Raw genomic sequence first — 21259 nt, forward strand, 5'->3', positions numbered from 1 at the left:
ACATACGCACGACCGGAAGGAGCGGAAGCGCTCGACTGTGGCATAATAAAAGCTCCGCTGCTTTCGAACCGTGTGTCACACTCGTTCAGCGGCCTCGTTTTGCTTTGACGGCTTTTCGCCATACTCTGCTTCATACTACAATGTTAATACATCTTTAATACATTAGCTCATCCATGAACATGATTTCTGCCCGAGTCCTGTCGGATTGCATCAGCTGTGGAGATGAAGACCGCAACTCCCATGATTCCACACTCAGTCACGGTGTCATCAAACTACGCCTTTGTTTCTTTGTTTGTTTTGATTCCAGACTCAGTCACTGCAACTACGCCTTTAATTCTTTGTTTGTTTTGAATACGCGCCCTCTAGCGGCGAAAATTACATATTGTGCCTTTAATACTTTTATTCAGCAAGGATGCATTAGATTGATCGAAAGTGACAGTAAAGACATTTATAATGTTACAGAATATTTTCAATGATCTTTTGAACTTTCTATCATCATGTGGCACTGAAGACTGGAGTAATGATGCTGAAAATTCAGCTTTGCTTCAAGGAATAAATTACATCAATTCCATTTTACAATATTTTCAAATAGAAAACTGTTTGTTTTACATTGTATTAGTATTTCACAATATTACTGGTTTTACTGTATTTTTTGATCAAATAAATGCAGCCTTGGTGAGGATAAGAGACTTCTTTAAAAAAAGATATTACTGACTCCAAACTTTTGAACAGTAGTGTCTGTGCTGCTGGCAGAGCTGCAGGTCAGGTAGATTATCAACAGAGGGCACCACTGAGTTTTTTGCAATACACTCAACATAATACTGCTAGTTGTCAGTTTTAATATCCATCTGTTCTCTTATATGCACTTCAAATGGCCCAGATTATTTAAGAATATCTAACAGGACGTATGACTGTCATTTGGCATGTACATTTTCTAACACTTCTAAATAATATTGGTGTTATACCATATAATCACATCATTAACACCGATGTTATTTAGAAGTGTTAGAAAATGTACATGCCAAATAATTTTAATATTAAATACTACATATGACAAATCAGTAAAAGATCAGACCACAAATTTGTGGTTGTACCACTATGTCTAACTTTTTAGTGCCTTTTTATGTTCCTTAATCATTTTGAAATACTGGATAAACAATATTTTTAATTCTTATTTATCACCCACACTGTATACTCACTTGTGCCGAATATGGCCTGACACTGGGTGTCGTAGTGCTGGCACTGGCCATTGTAACAGTAAGCCTGGCCTTGTTTGCAGGGATGGCCGTCCTGTTTGAAGACGTCATTCTGACAGAGGGCAGATGAGCCGTTACAGTACTCCGGCAAATCGCATTCATCCGTGCTGCTTCTGCACACTGTGCCACCAGGCAAAAACTGACAGATGGAGAGAGAAAAATATTACATTAATCAGAATTTTGCAAGCAAAAAGTACTACTGCATATTGTCAGATGGCATATGCATGTATATATTAGCTCTGTCCTTGTGAGCTGGTTGATGAGGTGAAAATTTGGTGCATAGAAGAAATATATGACCTAACTAGCCAAATTTTGTCTTAAACTCACTGTGTAAAGGACATACGCAATATTGCCTTTCAATTTAGCCAGAACAAGTTATCTTATAAAGCAGCATAAGGCATCTTCTCCTAGTGTAATTTTGGCATAATTTTAAAATTAATTCTATAATATTTTCATATTTATTAACATTTTCAATTTTCTTTTTAATTTACTTCTTCAATAATATTTTAATATTTATTAATATTTTCAATTTTCTTTTTTAATTTATTTCGTATAAGTTTTAGTCATGGTTACATACATTTGGCATTTTTATTATGTTTTTTTTATATTTCTATTTGTATTTATTTTTTTCAATTTATTTTCATTTTGGTTTTAGTAATATCAGGACATCAACTTAAATTTAATTTCAGTTAGATGCTAAGGAAACATTTCTAATTTGAATTTTTCATCTAATATTTATATTTGATTTCAGCTGTGTTTCAATTAACAAAAATTATTTTTAATAGTTTTAGTTAACAATAACAACACTGCGTTTGGAGCAGAGCTACATTGTTAGAAAAGATGCAATTACCCTGCAGTTCTTGCAGCAGACCCCATACGCACACTGAGCACCTGACCTCAGCTTACACGTCTTCGGCTCACAGCACGGATCCTTCTCACACTCCTGAAAAATTCACATACACAACCTTCAGAAAATCTTTTTAGTGTTCATTAGGGCTGTAACAAACTTTATTATATTCATTTGATAATAATAATTGTTAATTAGCACTATTTTTATTGATTCGTTGTTGCAGCCCTGATCTTCATCATAACCCCTACTACCACTGGCTCAATTTGGTTACTAAATCAGCCAACAACGACCACAATCTTCAAAAACGTGAAATCAGGACCAGTTCTCTTCATCCAATAACTAAAGAAATCACAAAACTGATCTGGAATCAGTCGACTCACTTCCTCTGACCCACAGTCACACTCTTCGCCCACATCCACCAGCTTGTTCCCGCAGAAGGGGGCGCTGTACGCCTCGTCCGGCCGCGGGATGTTCAGCAGACAGCGGCCACCTGAGTTCAAGATCATCTTCTCAAAGTCATCAGCACTACAGCTGCTGAAGTTACAAGAACCACTGAGAGAAAAAGAGAGAGCATTGAAGGACAAAGAAACGGATCATGGAATCATTTATTAAAAGGGTCATCGGATGCGAAATGGACTTTTACATGTTGTTTGAACTGAAATGTGTCTTGGCGGTGTGTGTACACAACAACCCTTTAATGATAAAAATCCACCAGTTTAAATCATGAATCATAACCCTTTTCTCAAATCAAGCCGTTCACAGATTCTTGGCTGTGTGACGTCACACAGACCCAGGCCCCTCCCATGATTGTTGATTGGCACTGGCGTTTTATCACAGACCTGCCCTGAGTGAGCTGTCAACTGTCCTCCATTGAGCAGATGTAGACAAGAATAGCTCCGATTAAGCGATTGAAGTGTTCCTTTGTTGGATGAAATAATGAACATAACAGACTCGTCATTTACTCCTGACATCTGAGCCGCTGAAGACGCAGAGGATTACTTTTGTTTTTGAAGGGAATGTGCCCCCTCCCCCCGATCTACCTAAATGCGTCTATGTTCGCGCAAATCATTCGTGATCCAGCTTCACCTACAGAAGAAGTGAGTATAAGGTTTTTTTATAAATCTTTGCAAATCGCCTTTCTTAATAATGTGCTAGTTAGCAAGTTCAGCAACAAATGCAGTAGGATTGCAAGGTTTTCACAGCAAAACCCACCCAATTGCTACTCAAAACTAGCCCAATCGCTTTTCAGGGGGTAAAATACACGTTTTTTGGTAAAAGTCACATTCCAGGGGCAAAATATCATGTTATTGGGGTCGCTTTAATCCGCGAACATGAAAAACATCCCACGGCAACAGTGTTAAAGTAGCCCAATTTGGCAACACTGGAATGCGGCTAAAGTTAACAGTCTAGAGAACGGCTCGTCACCCCACGGAAGAGAGGGGCAGGGTGAGCAGAGCTCATTAGAATTTAAAGGAACATGCAGTAAAACAGCTTGCTGAAAACAGAGCTGATTTTGACAGAGTAAAAAGGGTGTTGATTTACACTACCATTGAGAAATTTTAACCAAACTATGTTATAGACTTTTCATTAAGACCCTAAAGAATCATATCAACTTATGGAAAATGGGCATCCGATGACCCCTTTAAAAAAATAATACAGCATATTGAAATTTATAACACAAAAACACTCACGTTGCCCCTGAGTTCATAATGCAGTGCGTGACATCGCATTTACAGTTTCGGCCATCATCATGGTTCATCCCAAGATTGTGACCCAGCTCATGAGCCACGATGGAGGCGAATGACAGCACATTATTATTGGTGAACTGAGAGGAAAACGGAAAATATGCACAAAGACACAACCGGCATTTAGATACTGGTGAAAGACACTGTTCAGCAGATACTGACAAACAGTGTGTGCGAGTATCTGTAGCATATGAGGAGTGGATCAGAGGCATCGTACCGAATTAATTCCACCACCATGACTTCTGGAACAAACCGTGCCAACAAAAGCCATGCCTGCTGTTCCACCAAATCCTTTATTTCTGTGAAGAGAGAGAGAGAAAGAGAATCAGACAGGCAATTTCTACAGCACAGCATTATAACTGCACAGCATTGTTCACAGAACAATAAATATGACCAATCTAAGGTAGACACATAATGGAAAACGGGATTTTACTTGATATATTAAAGACATACAATGCAAGGACTTTCTCCTTTTGGCACAGATCATTTATGCACAAATCATTTAATTAATGTTCTTAAGAGAGTTACTAGTGCAAAATCTTTATCAGGAGGTTTGTTGAATTGATTGGAGTGACAGCTATGACCAAGAATTTATGCACAAATCATTTAATTAATGTTCTTAAGAGAGTTACTAGTGCAAAATCTTTATCTGGAGGTTTGTTGAATTGATTGGAGTGACAGCTATGACCAAGTCCTGAAAACTGCAAAATGTAAATACTTACAGAAATGAAGTAATGTGAGTAATGTCAGACACCTGTTAAATATTATTTGGTACTCCTCCTCCTCCCTAGGACACGTCCCTAAAACGTTCAAGCTATCAAACGATTATTAAACCACTTTTTAAAAAGCTACATTTGGGCTCATATTAAATTAATAATTAAAGATCTGAACTTTTTATTCTATGTCAAAGATACTAGAAAAATTTTAATCTACCAAAACATGCTGCTGAGAAATGAATTTCTTAAGTTCATGAAGACCGGTGTTGTATTTAAACAAAATGTGTATGTGCACAAAAAGCACATATGTTGAAAAGTCCTAAGCCTTGTTAAAATCCTTCAACTCAGAATGTTACCATTTTGTTTATGTAAATGAACAAACATCTGATCTTAAGATAGTAGAGCATACTTAAGATAGTAAATTATGGTGTGCACCAAGGCTCTGTATTAAGTCCTTTTCCCTGTTTTCTCTTTAAATGCTACCTTTGGGTGATATTTTTACAAATGAATGCTTTATAATATAAATGTTCTCCTGACACACTTAAAAGCACTTCCATTAACTGACAACGGTCATAACAGAGAAAGCTCATACATGATGAGCTGTGCGCTGTCATGGCGATGACGGTGAGCCAGCTCTTTCTCTCTCCATTGAGTAAAGCGGCCCAGCACCTCTCCAGCACTGCCGTCAGTATTAATGAAGTTCTGCGCAGACCAGATCTCCAATCCCACCAACACAATACGGATATTCAGAGCAATGTACATCTAAGGGAAAGCAGGACAAAAAGATCAAGAGGGGAAATCACTAGGCCTCTTAATAATCACCATATAGTAATATAATTGGAGGCATTTGTTGCATTTATTTTAAAATATGCAGGCAAACTTACACTATCAACATAGTTAGCGATCTGAACCACCTCCTCACGTACTGCTGTTTGATTCCTTTTTTTGTAGTTAAACTGTAAAAAGGAGAAAATATGAAAAACTAGGAAGGGTTTCAGAAAATGGACAATTCTCACATTGATGCTTAAATTACCCAGTCAGAGGCAGTCGCACATTTTCATCCCACTCATCTCCAAATGTTCAATAAATCTCTTCACACTTCCACTCACACTAACAGTTTAAGAGCTACTACTGATTGACATTTCCCTGAGTGCAACATAACCATCAGACAATGGGAAGATGGTGAAAGATGCAGCTAGATTTACATAACTTACTCTCTCATTATCCACCACCATTAGCAGTTCCACATAGTGTGTCTGGTGCAGCACTGCTCTCTTTTTCTGTTTGGACAGACAGACATTTAGTTTTATTTTCAGCTGTGTTTGCCAACACAAGCATTGCTACTATAATGATTTGACAAATTAAAATATTAGAATTAAGTCTAACATTAAAAACACTCTGATAATAGTAATACAGGCTAACTGAAGGCACATAAATACAGAATTACTGTGGCTTAAAACTTGGCAAAGGACCAAATTGCTAAAATATAAGGCAGCCATGTTTTCACTTACACTTAAAGACCTATTTATACTCTGTGAGAAAAAAACTAAGAACATATTATTATTATTGCCTAAAAACATTCTTACTGTTAAAGCACTTTGATTTTAAAACAATTCATTTTAGAATATTCAGAAATACTGTAAGAAATCTAGTCATGTGAGTGTAGAAACTTTAAAAACACTTGAAACTGAACATATATCATCATGCACAAACACACTACTGCAACATACTCCCCATGCACACATCCATTTCCTTTTCCAGCATTCACAGTTAATTAGCTGTGTTTTAAAGCTTGTGTAATTGCCCATGTCATTATTGGGATTTGGAGTGACTCACCCTGATTAGATGGCTGCCAGATTGAACAAATGTGATGTTATGGACATGGCTGTCTGTAGGTTGCCTTGGTGAAGCTTCATCATCATGGTTATGAAAGTGAGGCGTTCCACAGCTGAGAGGTTCTGTCTTGACATCCTCCAAACGATACACCAAGTGCTCATCACTGGAGGAACCTTCCAATGGTTCAATACCGAAACTGGTGCCCTCCGTGTGGATAACACCCCTAAGGTACATACACGTCACACACTTGCATATAAATATATAACAGACTTGGATAAACAAAGCTTTGGCAACCTACTACAAACTTTAAGAGCCAATTTTATAATGATTTCTTTTCCATTAACTTTTACAAATTTTTTAATTTCCATAACTTTGTTTAAAAATGACTTGAAATACCCTTATGTTTCTATGTTTTCCAGGACTGTGGGATCCTTTTTTGACTCTTTAAAGTTGTGATGAAATCAAAGCAGCAACAGATCTTTTCTTCTGTATTGTGATATATATTAAGGTTAAGGTATGCCATTTTCATTAAACATTACAAGGTCAAAATTTAAAAAAATTATAATAATAATTCATTAAAACATATGTTTCATAATAAGACCTACAGCATGCTTTTTGAAAATAGGGTGAATTTTCATTTCATGCCAAACCGAAAGAAAAAAATTGCATTTGACTTCATATATAACGTTACATATTCCCAACCAAAACATTTACATGAATGACTTCATTTTATCTATGGGGATTTGACTGGATTGTGAAAACACTGTTATTATGAGATTCATATTTTTTCACTGCCTGCATGTGCCTTAGATACATCATCAGAAAAGAAAAATTATTTATTTAAAAAAAAAGGGCAGGGAAAGTATTTAAATAAAGTAAATTATGAAGTGTGTCTGCAGCTGTAAAGGTTTTACAGTCCGCTTCTAATGTAACATTTCAGTCCTCTATCCATTTAAAGCTTCTGTGATCTCACCTTAACCCAGAGCACAGGCTGAGTGCTGCAGAAGAGCCCTCCACATCCTCTATGTAACCACTGTAATGACAATGACCCTGAGAGAGAGAAAGAGACTTGAGAAGAAGCCACAGTAAATTCCACCAAGACAAAAGAAGTCATTTCAAAGCCTTGACTAACAACCATTAACATTCTCATCATTAAAACCTGAAAGATGTCTGCTTATCAGGAACCAGACCCGATTTAGATGCTCTGTCAGCTTTACTGTAGAGCAGTGGTTCTCAAACAGGGGTTCAGGGCCCACAAGGAACCTCAGATTGATTTAAAACAAAACATAATATGCATTAAAAATAAAACTACCAAGCTCTAAAATATTTTATCAGCCAGAAATGTAAGTAAAAGTATTTTAGAAAACCTTATCCTTAATCCTTATCCATTCAATCACTAACAACTGGAAAAGTATTTGGATTTTGTTGTGGACAATGAGGGGCCTTAGAATCAAACAGGCTGAGAACCACTGCTGTAGTGCATATGTGAAAGAGCAACATTCACTGTCCCCATCAGATTATATAAGCATGTGAACTGTACGTTAGACATTGTCCTGCATTGTCCTGGCAACACACACACTCAGCAGACCAGATGAATCATCAGACATCAGACATTGAGCTGCTCTAATGAATCACTATTTCAGAAAAACAAGAGCAGAAAGGCTTGATGAAACCATCTGCTGACAAAAACGTAGTATCACAGTTCTCTGGAGCAGTTTAACCTCTGGATAAACCCTTATAAGACAAACCAGTAATCACTAGTAATATTGCACATACTCAGGATTAGTAAACAAACTCCTAATCCTAAGTATTACTGTACGTCCGCATGAAACTCATTCGTCACTGTACTAAACTCATGAATGATACCTCAAATCATGAGCAGCATACCAGTGTAATTTTTGCTACAAAAATACAAATATTAGAAAGAATTTGTAGTTTTGGTAATGATAATGCTTAACATTCTGGAGTTACTGGAGTCACATAGTATCTGTAGTCATGAAATGTAACTGGGATGGGATGTCAATGGCTTTCATTCAGTGGGAGTGTGGTTATTTACATCATTAAGACTCATTGCTTTGTTTCCCAGCTTAATGCCATGAGAGTGATCTGAGTTAAACAGCAGAGGCGTCTGTACTCTTGTACAGTATGTGTGTTGATTTGAAAAAAAAAAATCAAGGCCACCATATATAGTTGGTTAGCCTGATACTTTTGCTAATACTCAGGAACATCTCATTTGCTCTAGGATGGAGGCTTTTAAGCAGCATGTTTTATTGACTGATGGTGTGTGTCTGATGTAATGGGAATCAGAAAGCACATCCTGTAGAAATCCCAGCGGACATCATACACGAACGAGGGTCAGCTGACCCGCTGATTCCCAGCCACTGCTTTCTGAACGGATGTTTCTTCTCTTCAACTCTCTATATCTCCTTGTGAAAAAGAACTACACTTGAAATGTTTCACATCTTAAAAACTGCACTTGCAGATTATATAATATTAATGAAATAAAAGGCCACTCACATGTTCTTAGAGTAGACTTTCATGACTGTTTCTTAACACACTTAAGTAGACTTTTAAAAAGTGCACTTTGTAATAATGTCAAATAAAATTTCTACTTTAAGTAGAATTATTATTTTAATAATCTTCTGTCGTGCTTTAAAGAAGTCACTTACTTTTAATGTGCTGACTAACATACTAAAGCACATGTAAAGTAATTGATTAAATATTTAGCTTTAGTGTGTTATTTGATATTAAAGTTAATATATTCTAAAAAAGTACTAAAATTGCAGCTTCATCATTACAAATTTAAATACATGACATACAAGTTTCAATAGAAATGACATTGAAGTATATTTTAGTTTATTATAAATATTTGTTGGTTCAGCAGTACACTTTAACCATATTTCAAAGACAATATAATTATTTATGAAATTACACATAAAGATGTGTACTTAGCTGGGTCAAAAATCACTCTAAAGTCCAGCTGCATTTATTATAAATTTGTATATAACTATAATACTTTCATTTAATTGCAATTACATTACATTTAGTTAAGTATATTATTTTAAAGCATATTATTTCCATAATGCATACTCTTTTTAAAAGTATGCTTAAGTGTATTTCTTTATCACAAGGGTCTACACAATTCTTCAAAATAACCTTACAAATCCACTCTCACGCTCTTTCCTCATAAACTGAATTTTGGCAGTGGGTCTCTCCAGACTATTGCACAAAAATGTCTAGCTGTTAGAATAGAAAACAGATTAAATTGACCACCGCACTTGAACGGGATTTCAAGACATGAGAGAACAAAGCACAATCACATTTAAACCTTCCTGCTTCATTTAAAGTGATGCGTTTAATTTTTTCAGTGTTTAAAATCCTCATCTTATGCTTTGTTTAATATGCAGAGACATCTATAAATAAATCATTCTATGATTTAATGATTTAATGTTTAAACATTGTGTCTCTGTGGTGTAATCAAACCACTGACCCATTTGTTTGAACACGGAGTCATTATTTCTGCAATTCAGTTTGGTTTCGTAGAAATTACACACTTCACATAAAGCACTTTTTTATATTGACCAAAAAAAGAGAATTATTTTGTTTGAAGCACCTGACTTCCACATGGGGAGGAAAGCTGTAAAGTGCATGACGAGGCAATAATCACTGTGCAGCTGTTTCCTGTTCTGTAACAAAGAACTGTCATCAGACTTTCACATCACTAGTCTCAGATCAGCATTTCACCACACCCAAAAAGTTTTACGCAAATCCCAAGTGGATAAAATAAGATTTCTTCTGCATTAATATCAGTTTTATATGGGATTGTATTATACTGGTCATGTTCATTGAATACAAACACAACTGAAACGAAGTCTGACTAAATGTAGACTTTCCCTAAACCTTGATTAAAACACTTGCAAATATGAACTGCATTGATATCCACAGACATGACAGTAGCTGCGTTTCCATCCAAAGTTGCGAATTTAACTTATGCAAAAATGGAATATCGCATAAAACATTTGCGAATAAGCACTGTTTCCATCCAACGAGTCAAAGAGAACAAAATTGTCACTTCCTGATAAACTGGCACTAAATGTCACAAAAAAAGTAGTACATTTCAGATGCTGTGCAATGAGATCGGTCCGTTCACATGTCACATGACTTTATTTGATGCACATGAAGGAATTTATTCGGCAAATGTGTTTCCATATCCCATTATTTGCATGAACACTTTTTTGCACTAATCAAAAACCACCTCAAGTGGGCATAAAAACTTTTTTGCAAATTAAGTTTTTTTCCCCCCACAATTTGGCGTTTCCATCACTCGTTTGTGATATGATACTTCAAAATGCGTGTAAAAACAGGGTCATGGAAACAGAGCTAGTGAATTGTACTGAATACAATAACAATGGATCGTTTTTAAAAAAGAAATCTGTAAATTTCACTATTATGCTTCAAAGTTAAAGGGGTCATATGATGCGATTTCTATTTTTCCTTTCTCTTTGAAGTGTGACAAGCTCTTGGTGCATAAAGAAGATCTGTAAAGTTGCAATCAAGTCTTCAAAAGAGATGCCATTTTGACAATTATTCTTTGCATGACCAGGAACTGTTATTGTTTTCATAAACAGGTTATAATATAATATATATATTTAATATACAGGTTTAAGGAACTGCATTATTCAAAGAGGGCTATCAGCAGAATTAAAGGTGAAATGTGCCATTTCAAATATATATAGATATAATATAGTGTTGTACATCAGTATAGCAAGTTGATATTGAAATTGTAAAAATGAAATGACACATAATTTGGTACCTGTTGTTAGGCAGCTTTCAAGCAGTCCCATGTGTAATTTATGTTTGTGCTCTAAAGAGAGCCAAATGATTCTATTTACAATGCGTTTTCGCAGCACTGAGTAATTTTGCCATTCATAGACACATTGAAAAAACAATTGGCATAGAAACAATTAAAATAATCTGAAATTTGTAGCAAAAAAAGAGCAAGACACTGAATTAAATGTGAAAGTTTGAAAGACTGAAATACTACTTTCTTATAAAATTTCAACTGTTTTCTTTACAACTTCAAAAAATATTTGCAATGCCAAATGCAATGGTCAATCATTGGTGTTTAAGGTCTATCAAAGTCAAATTTCACTCCACAGCATTCAAAACAGTTTTTGTACAGCGCAAACCTCATGCTTGCAAATCTATTCATAATAACCAACAATGTGCAGACACAATGTAAATTAGAGATTCTTTGAGTTGCTGCTTTGAGTTCAGCAAAAACTCACATTATAATCAGCAAGTTTGCGCTGAACTGAAGTGGTTTGCAGCTTTAGTGATTATAAAGGCACTGCTCTTTTTGTTTACAACTCATTCATTTTGAATAAAGATTTTGTTTTTCATACTAAGTGGAGTAACGGCCACATGCACACTGTAAGGTTTCTCATGTGACAACAGCATTTACATGTGGGAGAGAATCCACAAAATTATTGAGTCATCTCTGCATATTAAACTGAGATAGCTGAAAGTATTTTAACATTCAAAAATTATAGTAGGCCTATAATAATTTATATAAAAAAATGCATTCACCTATGTGGCATCATAAATGAGAAATAACAAACAAGCTCACGAAACACTATTTGGCTTTTTGTTCTGTTTAGACATGCTGTCTTTGTGCATGAGTGTGTGTACACTAGTGTTTTGTCCCTTACACAGAGAGGGTACAATAGCTGAAAAATAAAGCGGAGCTATTTTTAGACCAGTGTGATGACAATAATTTGCTGAACAATTTCCCATCATGCATATGGCAACAACACAGCCCAGCATTTTCTCCCTGATAAAACCTACCCTGACACCAGAAAACCACCCATTTGCTATTATGCACACTGTATCAGTTTACAAAAGATAATAAACTATTGCTTGCATTGACAATCTATTTTTACAGATCCTAGAATATTCCATTTAAATTATGGCCTGATCCAAGACAATTTAATCTAAAACAATGTTAATTTACTGAAGTCTTTTATTTTGTAATAGAGCTCTCAAAGCAAAAACAGCAACTCATAACTGATACAAATACAGATAAACACTTTCAATCTGAGATTTACAAGATAGATACGTTTGACATGAAGAGAAAAAAAGCGTGACATACACAGTGGCGCTAAACAATATTTGACCAGTTAAGCAACAGTTTGCATGAACTTGCATTTTCCCTGCATTAGATAATAAAATGAAATCAATTTCGCATTTATTTTATATGAACTACAGTGGACTTTTTAATTTATTTGTTTTTTAATTTATCGGTTATATTGGTCAGTATTGGATATTTTATTGTGCAAGCTCATTTATATATATTCGTATATTTATATATATATTATTCATATTCATATATGTATTCAGAGCCAGAATTAAAAAATTAAGTCCATTTCTTTTCTCAACTTTCAATCAAAGAAACTCATCAACAACAACATCATAAAACAATAGATTTACAGTTGAAAATTACAAAAAGTGTTTTGACACCTTATGATTGTGAATCATTAGTGGCTCGTGTTCATAGCTAATGTGATAAACTAGCTTATACTTCATAATGTAATAAACTGAACTTGAGCTGAGCTGACTTGATGCATCCACTACAAATAACTAAAATTTAGTTTTGAGAAAATATCTTACATCTTCTACTTTTCAGATGTCACTTGGTTTATTATCCTGATATCTATTGTGATGATATTCAGATCATTTTACATGTTGTATAAAAGTCAATTTACTTTTAGGGGGCCACTGTACAGTATATGATGTATTTCTGTGTGTGTGTTAAATACCCTGTGCAAAAAAATCATAATTTAAGACTAGTAAGACTGGTACCACAACTTCCAAAAGTTGTTGTACACCTAAGGACAACATAAAGCAGAACAGACTGCAGGATGAGCCGCTGCCATCTGACACACTTGTATCTTACTCAATCAATATAGTAGGTGAACTGAGAGAACGAGGCAGTGCAATGAAAGAAAGCATGAGAAATCTCAACTTCATTGCATGAGAAATCTCAACTTCATTCAGGTCAGGGCCGATGACTCAAATGACATCTCTCAGCAGACATTCATCTCTATATGTCAAGAACTTCACTGGGAACGTACTTCTAACTAACCTTCACAAGTGTTTCCATACACTTCTTTCTATGTTCTTTTTCTATGAAGTTTTGTGCCTCTATCACTTCTTACACTCGTGCAAAATTGTATTCCAGTTAGTGTGAGCTCAGCTCTTCCCAGAACTGCTCCACTGCTCTTGGCATCAGATGCTGTGTGAGTATTGGTCGGGGCCCTGAGGAAATCGCATCAACAATTACAACAGCAGACAACATCACATGATGATACAAGGCAGCTGTTCTCACTTCACCTGTGCCGTTCTCTGCATAGAAACACCGCTAACAAGGTGGAAATAATGTATAGCATGCAAGCCAAAAGCAGTTTTTGTGGTATGAAAGCAGCTGGTTCAAATGTAAAAAATAAGTGTTTTGTGTGTTCTCAGTCTAAACGACAGTTTTTGTGTGCCTGCAGTCCCATCCTGTGTGTCTGAGCTCTGAATTAAGCCAAATATAAATAAACCAATCCTCAAGCTCTCAGAACAGGCTGAAGGTGATGCTGGTTCGACATTTAATAAAAAAGAGTGGAAAATAGCAAAAGCATCTGACAGAGATGTGACACATCTGACAGACAGGTGACATGGCTTGTTAAAGATTAGAAAAGATGTGCTAAAACTGCCTGATTTACACTCTTTCCCTTGTTTTATAGAAACCAGGTGCTGGTGTCACTTTTCTGTCACCTGGGAAAAAACGTGGGCAAAAACATTCATTCAGTTTTTGTAAGCGTTTGTTGACTTACCATCATGTTTGATCTCTCGGTGACCAGCGAGCCATCTTTGGCATAAGAGTACACAGTGAAATCCTCTGGAAGAAGCAATCTGAGGGGAAAAAAACAACAATGTAAGGATTCATTATTGCAGGTATTTAACCCTTTAACTGTCACCCCCATTTTTGAACATAGACGTAAAAGTGCACTATCCAAGCTTAAATTGTTATAATTCATGAACGAATACATTTTGTAATATGAATTTGGAGTAGCATTTCTATGGTAATGCAATGTCCAATTTTAATATGGTTTTCACGAGATCAATTTAGAGGTTTTAAACTTTCAATTGATATATAATTTATGATGATTTCTAAAATGTGACAGCGGAAAAAAAACGGAATAATTTTATTATATAATTGCAAGGATTTAATCACATTGAATTGTTTAAAAGTGATAGCAAAGACATTTACAATGTTACAAAAGTTTTCTATTCAAAAATCCTGAAAAAAGTATCATGGTTTCCACAAAGATGTTAAGCAGTGCAACTGTTTTCAACAGTGATAATAAATCAGCATGTTAGAATGATTTCTGAAGGATCATGTGACACTGAAGACTGGAGTAATGATGCTGAAAATTTAGCTTTGATCACAGGAATAAACTACATTTTAAAATATATCAAACTATAATAAAATCAGCCCTTACTGTTTTTTTTACTGTATTGATCAAATAAATGCAATCTGGAGAGACTCTTACAGACCTCAAACTTTTAAACAGTATATACACAAGTTTGTATTTCTTGCATATAAGATATTCCTGATGCTTTATAATGCCTTATAAAGATCAGACAAATATTTAGTAGGTTCGTGTAAAACACCATGTGTCAGGAAACCCGAACAGATAAAAAAAAATCAGGTCTGAGCACGAGCGAATGTGGAAAACTTGACCAAAGGCATTAGAGAGCAACACCACCATGACCCTGTGACCTTTAGTCACAAGCAGCAGCAGGAAAGACAGCTGAGAGGAAGTGCTGAGTGAAGTAGTGCGTGTAGCTCTGAGAAAGAGAGAAGATTATCATAAAATATCCTGCAAAATATTTCAGTGCAAAAACCTGCATCACATTCACTAACATCCTACAATGTGTGTGAGTGTTTAAATTAAGTGATATTCGTTTCAGCCCAAACATCTCTCATGTTTTTGGTAAATTAGGCAGGTTATCATTTGTGCTTCTGCGTTATATGCCTGGTACTTTTAGCGCCCACAGAATGCAGGTAGCAAACAAATGTTAATAAAAAGAGATGTGTTCAGGTGCCTTGATTGCAATGGCAGAGCGATGCTGTTTTGCATAATTCCTTCAGTGAATCATATACTAAAACAATGCAGACAGCATATGCAAATAAACAATGCTCAATCAGTGAACGCAATTTATTCTGCATTCCCCTCAGAACGACAAAATGAGAGCAGAGGAGAGCGTACAGAAGGCAAAGGAAAGTAAAGAAGAGATCTGACCACCCCACATCCAGTCTGTCTGAGACTCTTGTGGGTTTGGTTGTGTTGGAGTATCACTGTGGCTAGCGGCCCATTGAACATGCACACACTCTCTCTCTCGTAATCTCTCCCTCTGTGTATATGGAGGTAGAAATCGAGGGCAGGGTAGGTGGGGTGTTGTTTTTGCTGTAAGGCAGATGTGGGGAACTGCAGAGTTGTCCTGCAGCCACAGACAGAAAAGAGCAATGAAGAAACTCTTACTTATGATTACATTCTGGAAGAATAATTTCATGTCTGATCTAAAATGATGTGCTAGTTTCTTGCAAATTAAAAAGAGAGCAAATTGCTCTGTGTAATTCTGAAATTCTGTCAATTATTCAGTGATATTTTTGTTTTATTTATATACTAGTAGTATTTATTCATGTTTTGACTTGGCATTCATTTTCATTTTAGTTTAAGTTTTGGTAATTTTGTTGTCATTTAGTTTTAGCTAGTTTTGTTGTTTTTTATATTTCTATTTGTCTTTAATTTATTTTTCTTTTAGTTTTAACTTTTTTTCAGTGCTGTTTTGTAAGATTTTCATCTCATATTTATATTTTGGTTTATTTTACCTCTACATAAATTAACAAAAACTATTTTTTTAAAGTTTTAGCCTTAGTTAACAATAACAACACTGCAAATGTTATGACGACGACGTGACGTGACGTGACATGTGGCCAAGTATGGTGACCCATACTCGGAATTAGTGCTCTGCATTTATCCCATCCAAAGTGCACACACACAGCAGTGAACACACACACACCGTGAACACACACCCGGAGCAGTGGGCAGCCATTTATGCTGCAGCGCCCGGGGAGCAGTTGGGGGTTCGGTGCCTTGCTCAAGGGCACCTCAGTCATGGTATTGAAGGTGGGAGAGAGCGCTGTACATTCACTCCCCCCACCTACAATCCCTGCCGGTACGAGACTCGAACCCGCAACCTTGGGTTACGAGTCCGACTCTCTAACCATTAGGCCACGACTTCCCCATTATTATTATGGCAAAGCCAACATGAAATACATAATAAATGTACCTGGTCTTACTATGTTTCTGTTACTATGTTTGTCATAGGCAATTTCTCAAAGATGATTTACAATTTAATACATGAAAAAAAAACTGTAGTGCCAACTTTGGCCACTGGGGCACTCTTTTTTTTCTCTTTTGATCAAAAACAATTAAAAAAATACATTAAATATACGTGTATAACAACAACATTAAAAAAGAGCAGAAATATTTTTCCTTAACGGATGCAGGAATGCAGAAATTCTGGAGGAAAAAAAAACACTTCAAATATGAGCAGTATTAATTAGGGTTGTGCCGATAGACAATAGTATCGTGTATCGACAATAGTCAGAGATATCGACGATAGCAGATGTCTTTGTCGATAGACAAGACGATATTAGGCTCATTCTCCTATTAATGTATTAATAATAATAACGATTATTATTATTATTAATAGGCGTCTCATTATAATTCGGCTATTATTATCAAATTGCCCCGCTTTTTCATTCAGCACTGTATTTCACACACACGCATGCGCGCAAATGAGGAGCATGTAACCGGTGAAGGAGTCTCCAACCACAAACACAGACCCATGCCACAGTTATGTTAGAACGCATCTCATTCTTGTTTCTGTAGTGGTGCGTCAGGCTCATCATGGGGCGCGCGGTCCTAAGCGCTGTATGACTGATGTATCTGTTTAATTTAAATTTACTCCAAATATATGAACTTACCCGTTTTAAATACTTTATATTTAACATGTTCGTTTATGTCCAATATTTAATGTTAAACTGTTATACAATAAATCTACTTTTGATTTTCTCCATTGACTGATTTTGCAGACCTGACTGATAACTTCCGTGCTCCGATGCGGCAAACTTGTCACAGGACACGCGGTCCTAATAGCGATGTATGACTGTTGTATCCGAATATATATGAACTAGCTGTTTTAAATATTTTTGTATTTAACATGTTAGTTTTTCAGTATGTTTGAAAGTATATTATTTTGATTCGTGGTGCTTCCATAGGGTCCCTCTCTCTCGGTTTAAAACACCAAATAGTTATGAAATAGCTTATGACAAGTACAGGGAGTCTCTCTCTTGCCTCCACCCACCCATGCACGATAATATCGTCTATTGGTGATCACACGGACTGGCGATATGACGATTTGAAAAATGACCATATCGCCCAACACTAGTATTAATTTGGGATGCGCCGATCCGATATTCATATCGGGTATCGGCTCCGATAGTGCCATTTTTCTCGGATCGGGTATCGGTCAGAGAGGGCCGATCCAAATCAGAGATTTTTTTTTTTTCCTCCGATTGTGCGAATTATTCTGTGTTACTTCTGAAGCCATACTATAGCTTAATGTGAGCTACATATGAATATTTAAGTCCTTACATTAAAGTTCACACATGTGTGCAGAATGATGCGCTTGAAGCAACACGGCGTCAGGCTGCACACCGGATGCGCACATTGTAAGCACTTTGTGCTCATAGACTGTATAAAAACAGTTCGTGCTGCACTGTATTTGTTTTGTCCTATCATATCTATCATATGTTGTTGCCTTATTAAAAAATATGCTATACAATTAAAATAAATGTATTTTAATTTTATAGTATATGTCGGCCAATACCGAACCCTAGGTATCGGAATCGGTATCGGAGGCGAGAAAGGCGGATAAACAAAATCCCATCGCACATTATTTCCACATTTCAGAAATTAAATGTGTTGCAAATACAGTTTTATTTTGTCTTTACATTTTGTTTATCTGGCTTTTTTTCTTCAGAAATTATGATTTCAAGTTCCTCTTTTCTGCTTCCTCATCTTTTCCTACGAATAATGACAAGAAAGATGAAGATGCAATCATACGGATATCACAAAGGTCAGGGGTTCAAGTTTACTGCTTGTTCTAAGATTATTTAAGATCTTGCATGATCTGAGGAGGCCACAAACTGTGTAAAAAAACGTAATATCTGCTGATGAGCTGACCTTTATTTCACATCTCCTCTGCAACAGATGGTGAGCATAGCTGGAAATCGTCAACTTTTCTGAAAGAATTAACACACCTGCCACAACACATTTAGCACTGACTGTCAAACTCAATGAGCTTTGTGGTCATACACTGTGTGTTATTTATATCCTACATCAAAATGTGAAGCAATTCTTCTTTGTTAATGATGCGAAACATTTTTTTTTTACTCTGAAGGCACATTTCCAAAACATCTCCCAGCTCCGGCCCTTCAAAAAAGCAACAAACTGTCGAGCTAAAGAAAAAAAGAATGTTTTTGCTGCTTGAGTAGCTAAATATTAGAGTGAAGAGCACAGAATGTTCAGGATATGCGTTAGGGGAGTATTGGCGGGTTTGCATGAGACGCATTATGTGAGATAACATTCTCAAAAAGGAGAAGTCAAACGTCCACCCCTCAGCTTTGTTCAGCTGCATGACAAATCTGATATTATCAAGGGACTTTATCTGTTTGGCAATGAGGTAGTGGTCATTCAACAAGGTCCGCCTACATGTCGCAATATTTCAAAATAAAGAGCAGACATTTTTTGCATTCTGAGAGCTTTTGCAGCTTTGGTGTAAGGAATACTGTGCAATACAACAGTGAACAAGTACAAAGTCTAAGACCTTTAGTTTCTTTTAGAAAAGGATGACACAAGGAAAATGAAGCTTCATCAATGCCAAGCATTAACTTTAACCTAAGGATGGAGGTATAGATATTAGAAATTAGGAAACATTTCACCCTGTTACAGCCACTTTTAAGCTGGTTAAACACTGTTTCACACTTTGGTTATGAACAGAAATAAAGCAATAATCGGTTATTCACCAACATCCACACAGTTCACAGGTACAGTTACATATGTGCACTGCCATGTGAAATATTATTACAATTTAAAATAACTGTTTTCTATGTGAATATATTTTAAAATGTAATTTATTTCTGTGATCAAAGCTGAATTTTCAGCATCATTACTGCAGTCTTCAGTGTCACACAATCCTTCAGAAATTATTCTAATGTGCTGATTTGGTGCTCAAAAAACATTTCTGATTATTATCAATGTTGAAAACAGTTGTGTTATTTTCCTAGTATAATATTTTTTCAGGATTATTTGTTAAATAGAAAGTTCAAAAGAGCAGCATTTATTTGAAATAGAAATTTAAATGTATTTTCTGTTACTTCAATTAGCAATTCAATGCATCCTTGCTAAATAAAAGTATTAATTTCTTTCAAAGTCAAGTCCATGCTTAGTCAAGTTCACAGTTTTATACTGATTTTTTTTTACATAACAATTAAGTGAGAACTATGTAGCATTTTAAGCTTAATAGTGGCAAACAAAAGTAAGGAAAGAGTATAAAATTACATTTAAGAGATGAAAAAAAATTCTAATCTGAAATAAATAGAATTAATAATAACAAAAACTTGTTTTATTGTTGTAGTCTAATGATGATTTATTTATTATTGTGACAAGCTGATAAAACAGCAATAAAGAGTCAGTTCAGCATAAGGCTTACTGGACCAAACAATGATCAGTATCTGTCATGAAAATAAATTCTACTGATGTACATCAAGTTGTCAAGCCATGCTTCAGAGAGCCTGGATTCCGGCTAAATGCATCGTGAATTACATTCCAAGTGTGAAAAACTAAACTTAGGCTTATGTTACCCAGTGTTTCCCAACCCTGCTTCTGGAGGCACACCAACAAGTGCAACTTTCAAACTTTTTAATGAAACACACCAGGCCACCAGTAGAGACTCCAAGAGCTCGAGTGGATGAGTCAGATAAAGGACACATCCAAAATCTGTAGTGTTGGTGTGCATCCAGGATCACTGTTGGGAAGCACTGCGTTAGCTCAATGTAGAACTTTGGCTTCATAATTTCTATTGTGAAAAGCACAATTCTGGCCACCAGATTAAACATTGTAAACACAGTCTACATTTGTTCTCGGTTTACCCCATCTGTACAGATCAAACATAAACAGTTTTTGGCCAAGTGTATGAATTGACTTTAGGGGAGAAAGTGAGAGAAGCAGAAGGAAAATACTTACTCATTTCTCTCCAGGATGACGACATGTTCTTTTCCTTGAGCTTGGATTATGTATGACACCTTAAAAAAACGAAAAATGAGAAACCGTTTCTTTTACAGGTTAAGAAAACAAGCAGCACAAAGAGGATATAAAGGGAGTCAAAATTCTTTTTTCTTCTTCTTCTTCTTTTTTATGAACAAATCTAATAAGTAAAGGGCATTTTTGTAAGCATAGTACTGACCTAATTCACTAATAAAGCATAACACATCCACCCCTGCTTTCCTTTCTAAAGTATGTGGTCTCTTTTCCATCAAAGCTGACTCATTTCAAACTTAGTACGTTTGTGATGAAACCAAACATAAAGGTAAGTTTCGTTTAGTCTGTATTTCTAAGAAAGCACTGCACTAATAAACCAATAAACCCCTTGATAAATTCTAGGTAAAAATACACATGC

General features: G+C 35.8%; 1 protein-coding gene across 3 annotated transcripts in view; it reads right to left on the reverse strand.

The window, feature by feature from the left end:
* The window catches only part of LOC107691559 (disintegrin and metalloproteinase domain-containing protein 9-like), a 38101-nt gene that overhangs the window by 9072 nt on the left and 7770 nt on the right, over positions 1-21259 (reverse strand). For 2 of the 3 annotated variants that reach the window (XM_016490209.1, XM_016490208.1), the window contains exons 3-14: positions 20827-20885; positions 14281-14359; positions 7377-7453; positions 6404-6626; positions 5782-5847; positions 5452-5523; positions 5160-5329; positions 4069-4150; positions 3798-3931; positions 2487-2658; positions 2107-2199; positions 1200-1395 (exon numbers count right to left, since the gene is read on the reverse strand). In XM_016490209.1, coding sequence (XP_016345695.1) covers positions 1200-1395; positions 2107-2199; positions 2487-2658; positions 3798-3931; positions 4069-4150; positions 5160-5329; positions 5452-5523; positions 5782-5847; positions 6404-6626; positions 7377-7453; positions 14281-14359; positions 20827-20885 — 1423 coding nt within the window. The remainder of the gene's footprint in view (positions 1-1199; positions 1396-2106; positions 2200-2486; positions 2659-3797; positions 3932-4068; positions 4151-5159; positions 5330-5451; positions 5524-5781; positions 5848-6403; positions 6627-7376; positions 7454-14280; positions 14360-20826; positions 20886-21259) is intronic. The other variant, XM_016490210.1, reaches the window with a different exon arrangement.

The sequence above is a fragment of the Sinocyclocheilus anshuiensis genome, unplaced genomic scaffold (genome assembly GCF_001515605.1).
Source record: "Sinocyclocheilus anshuiensis isolate Anshui unplaced genomic scaffold, SAMN03320099.WGS_v1.1 scaffold630, whole genome shotgun sequence".
Taxonomy (NCBI): Eukaryota; Metazoa; Chordata; class Actinopteri; order Cypriniformes; family Cyprinidae; genus Sinocyclocheilus; species Sinocyclocheilus anshuiensis.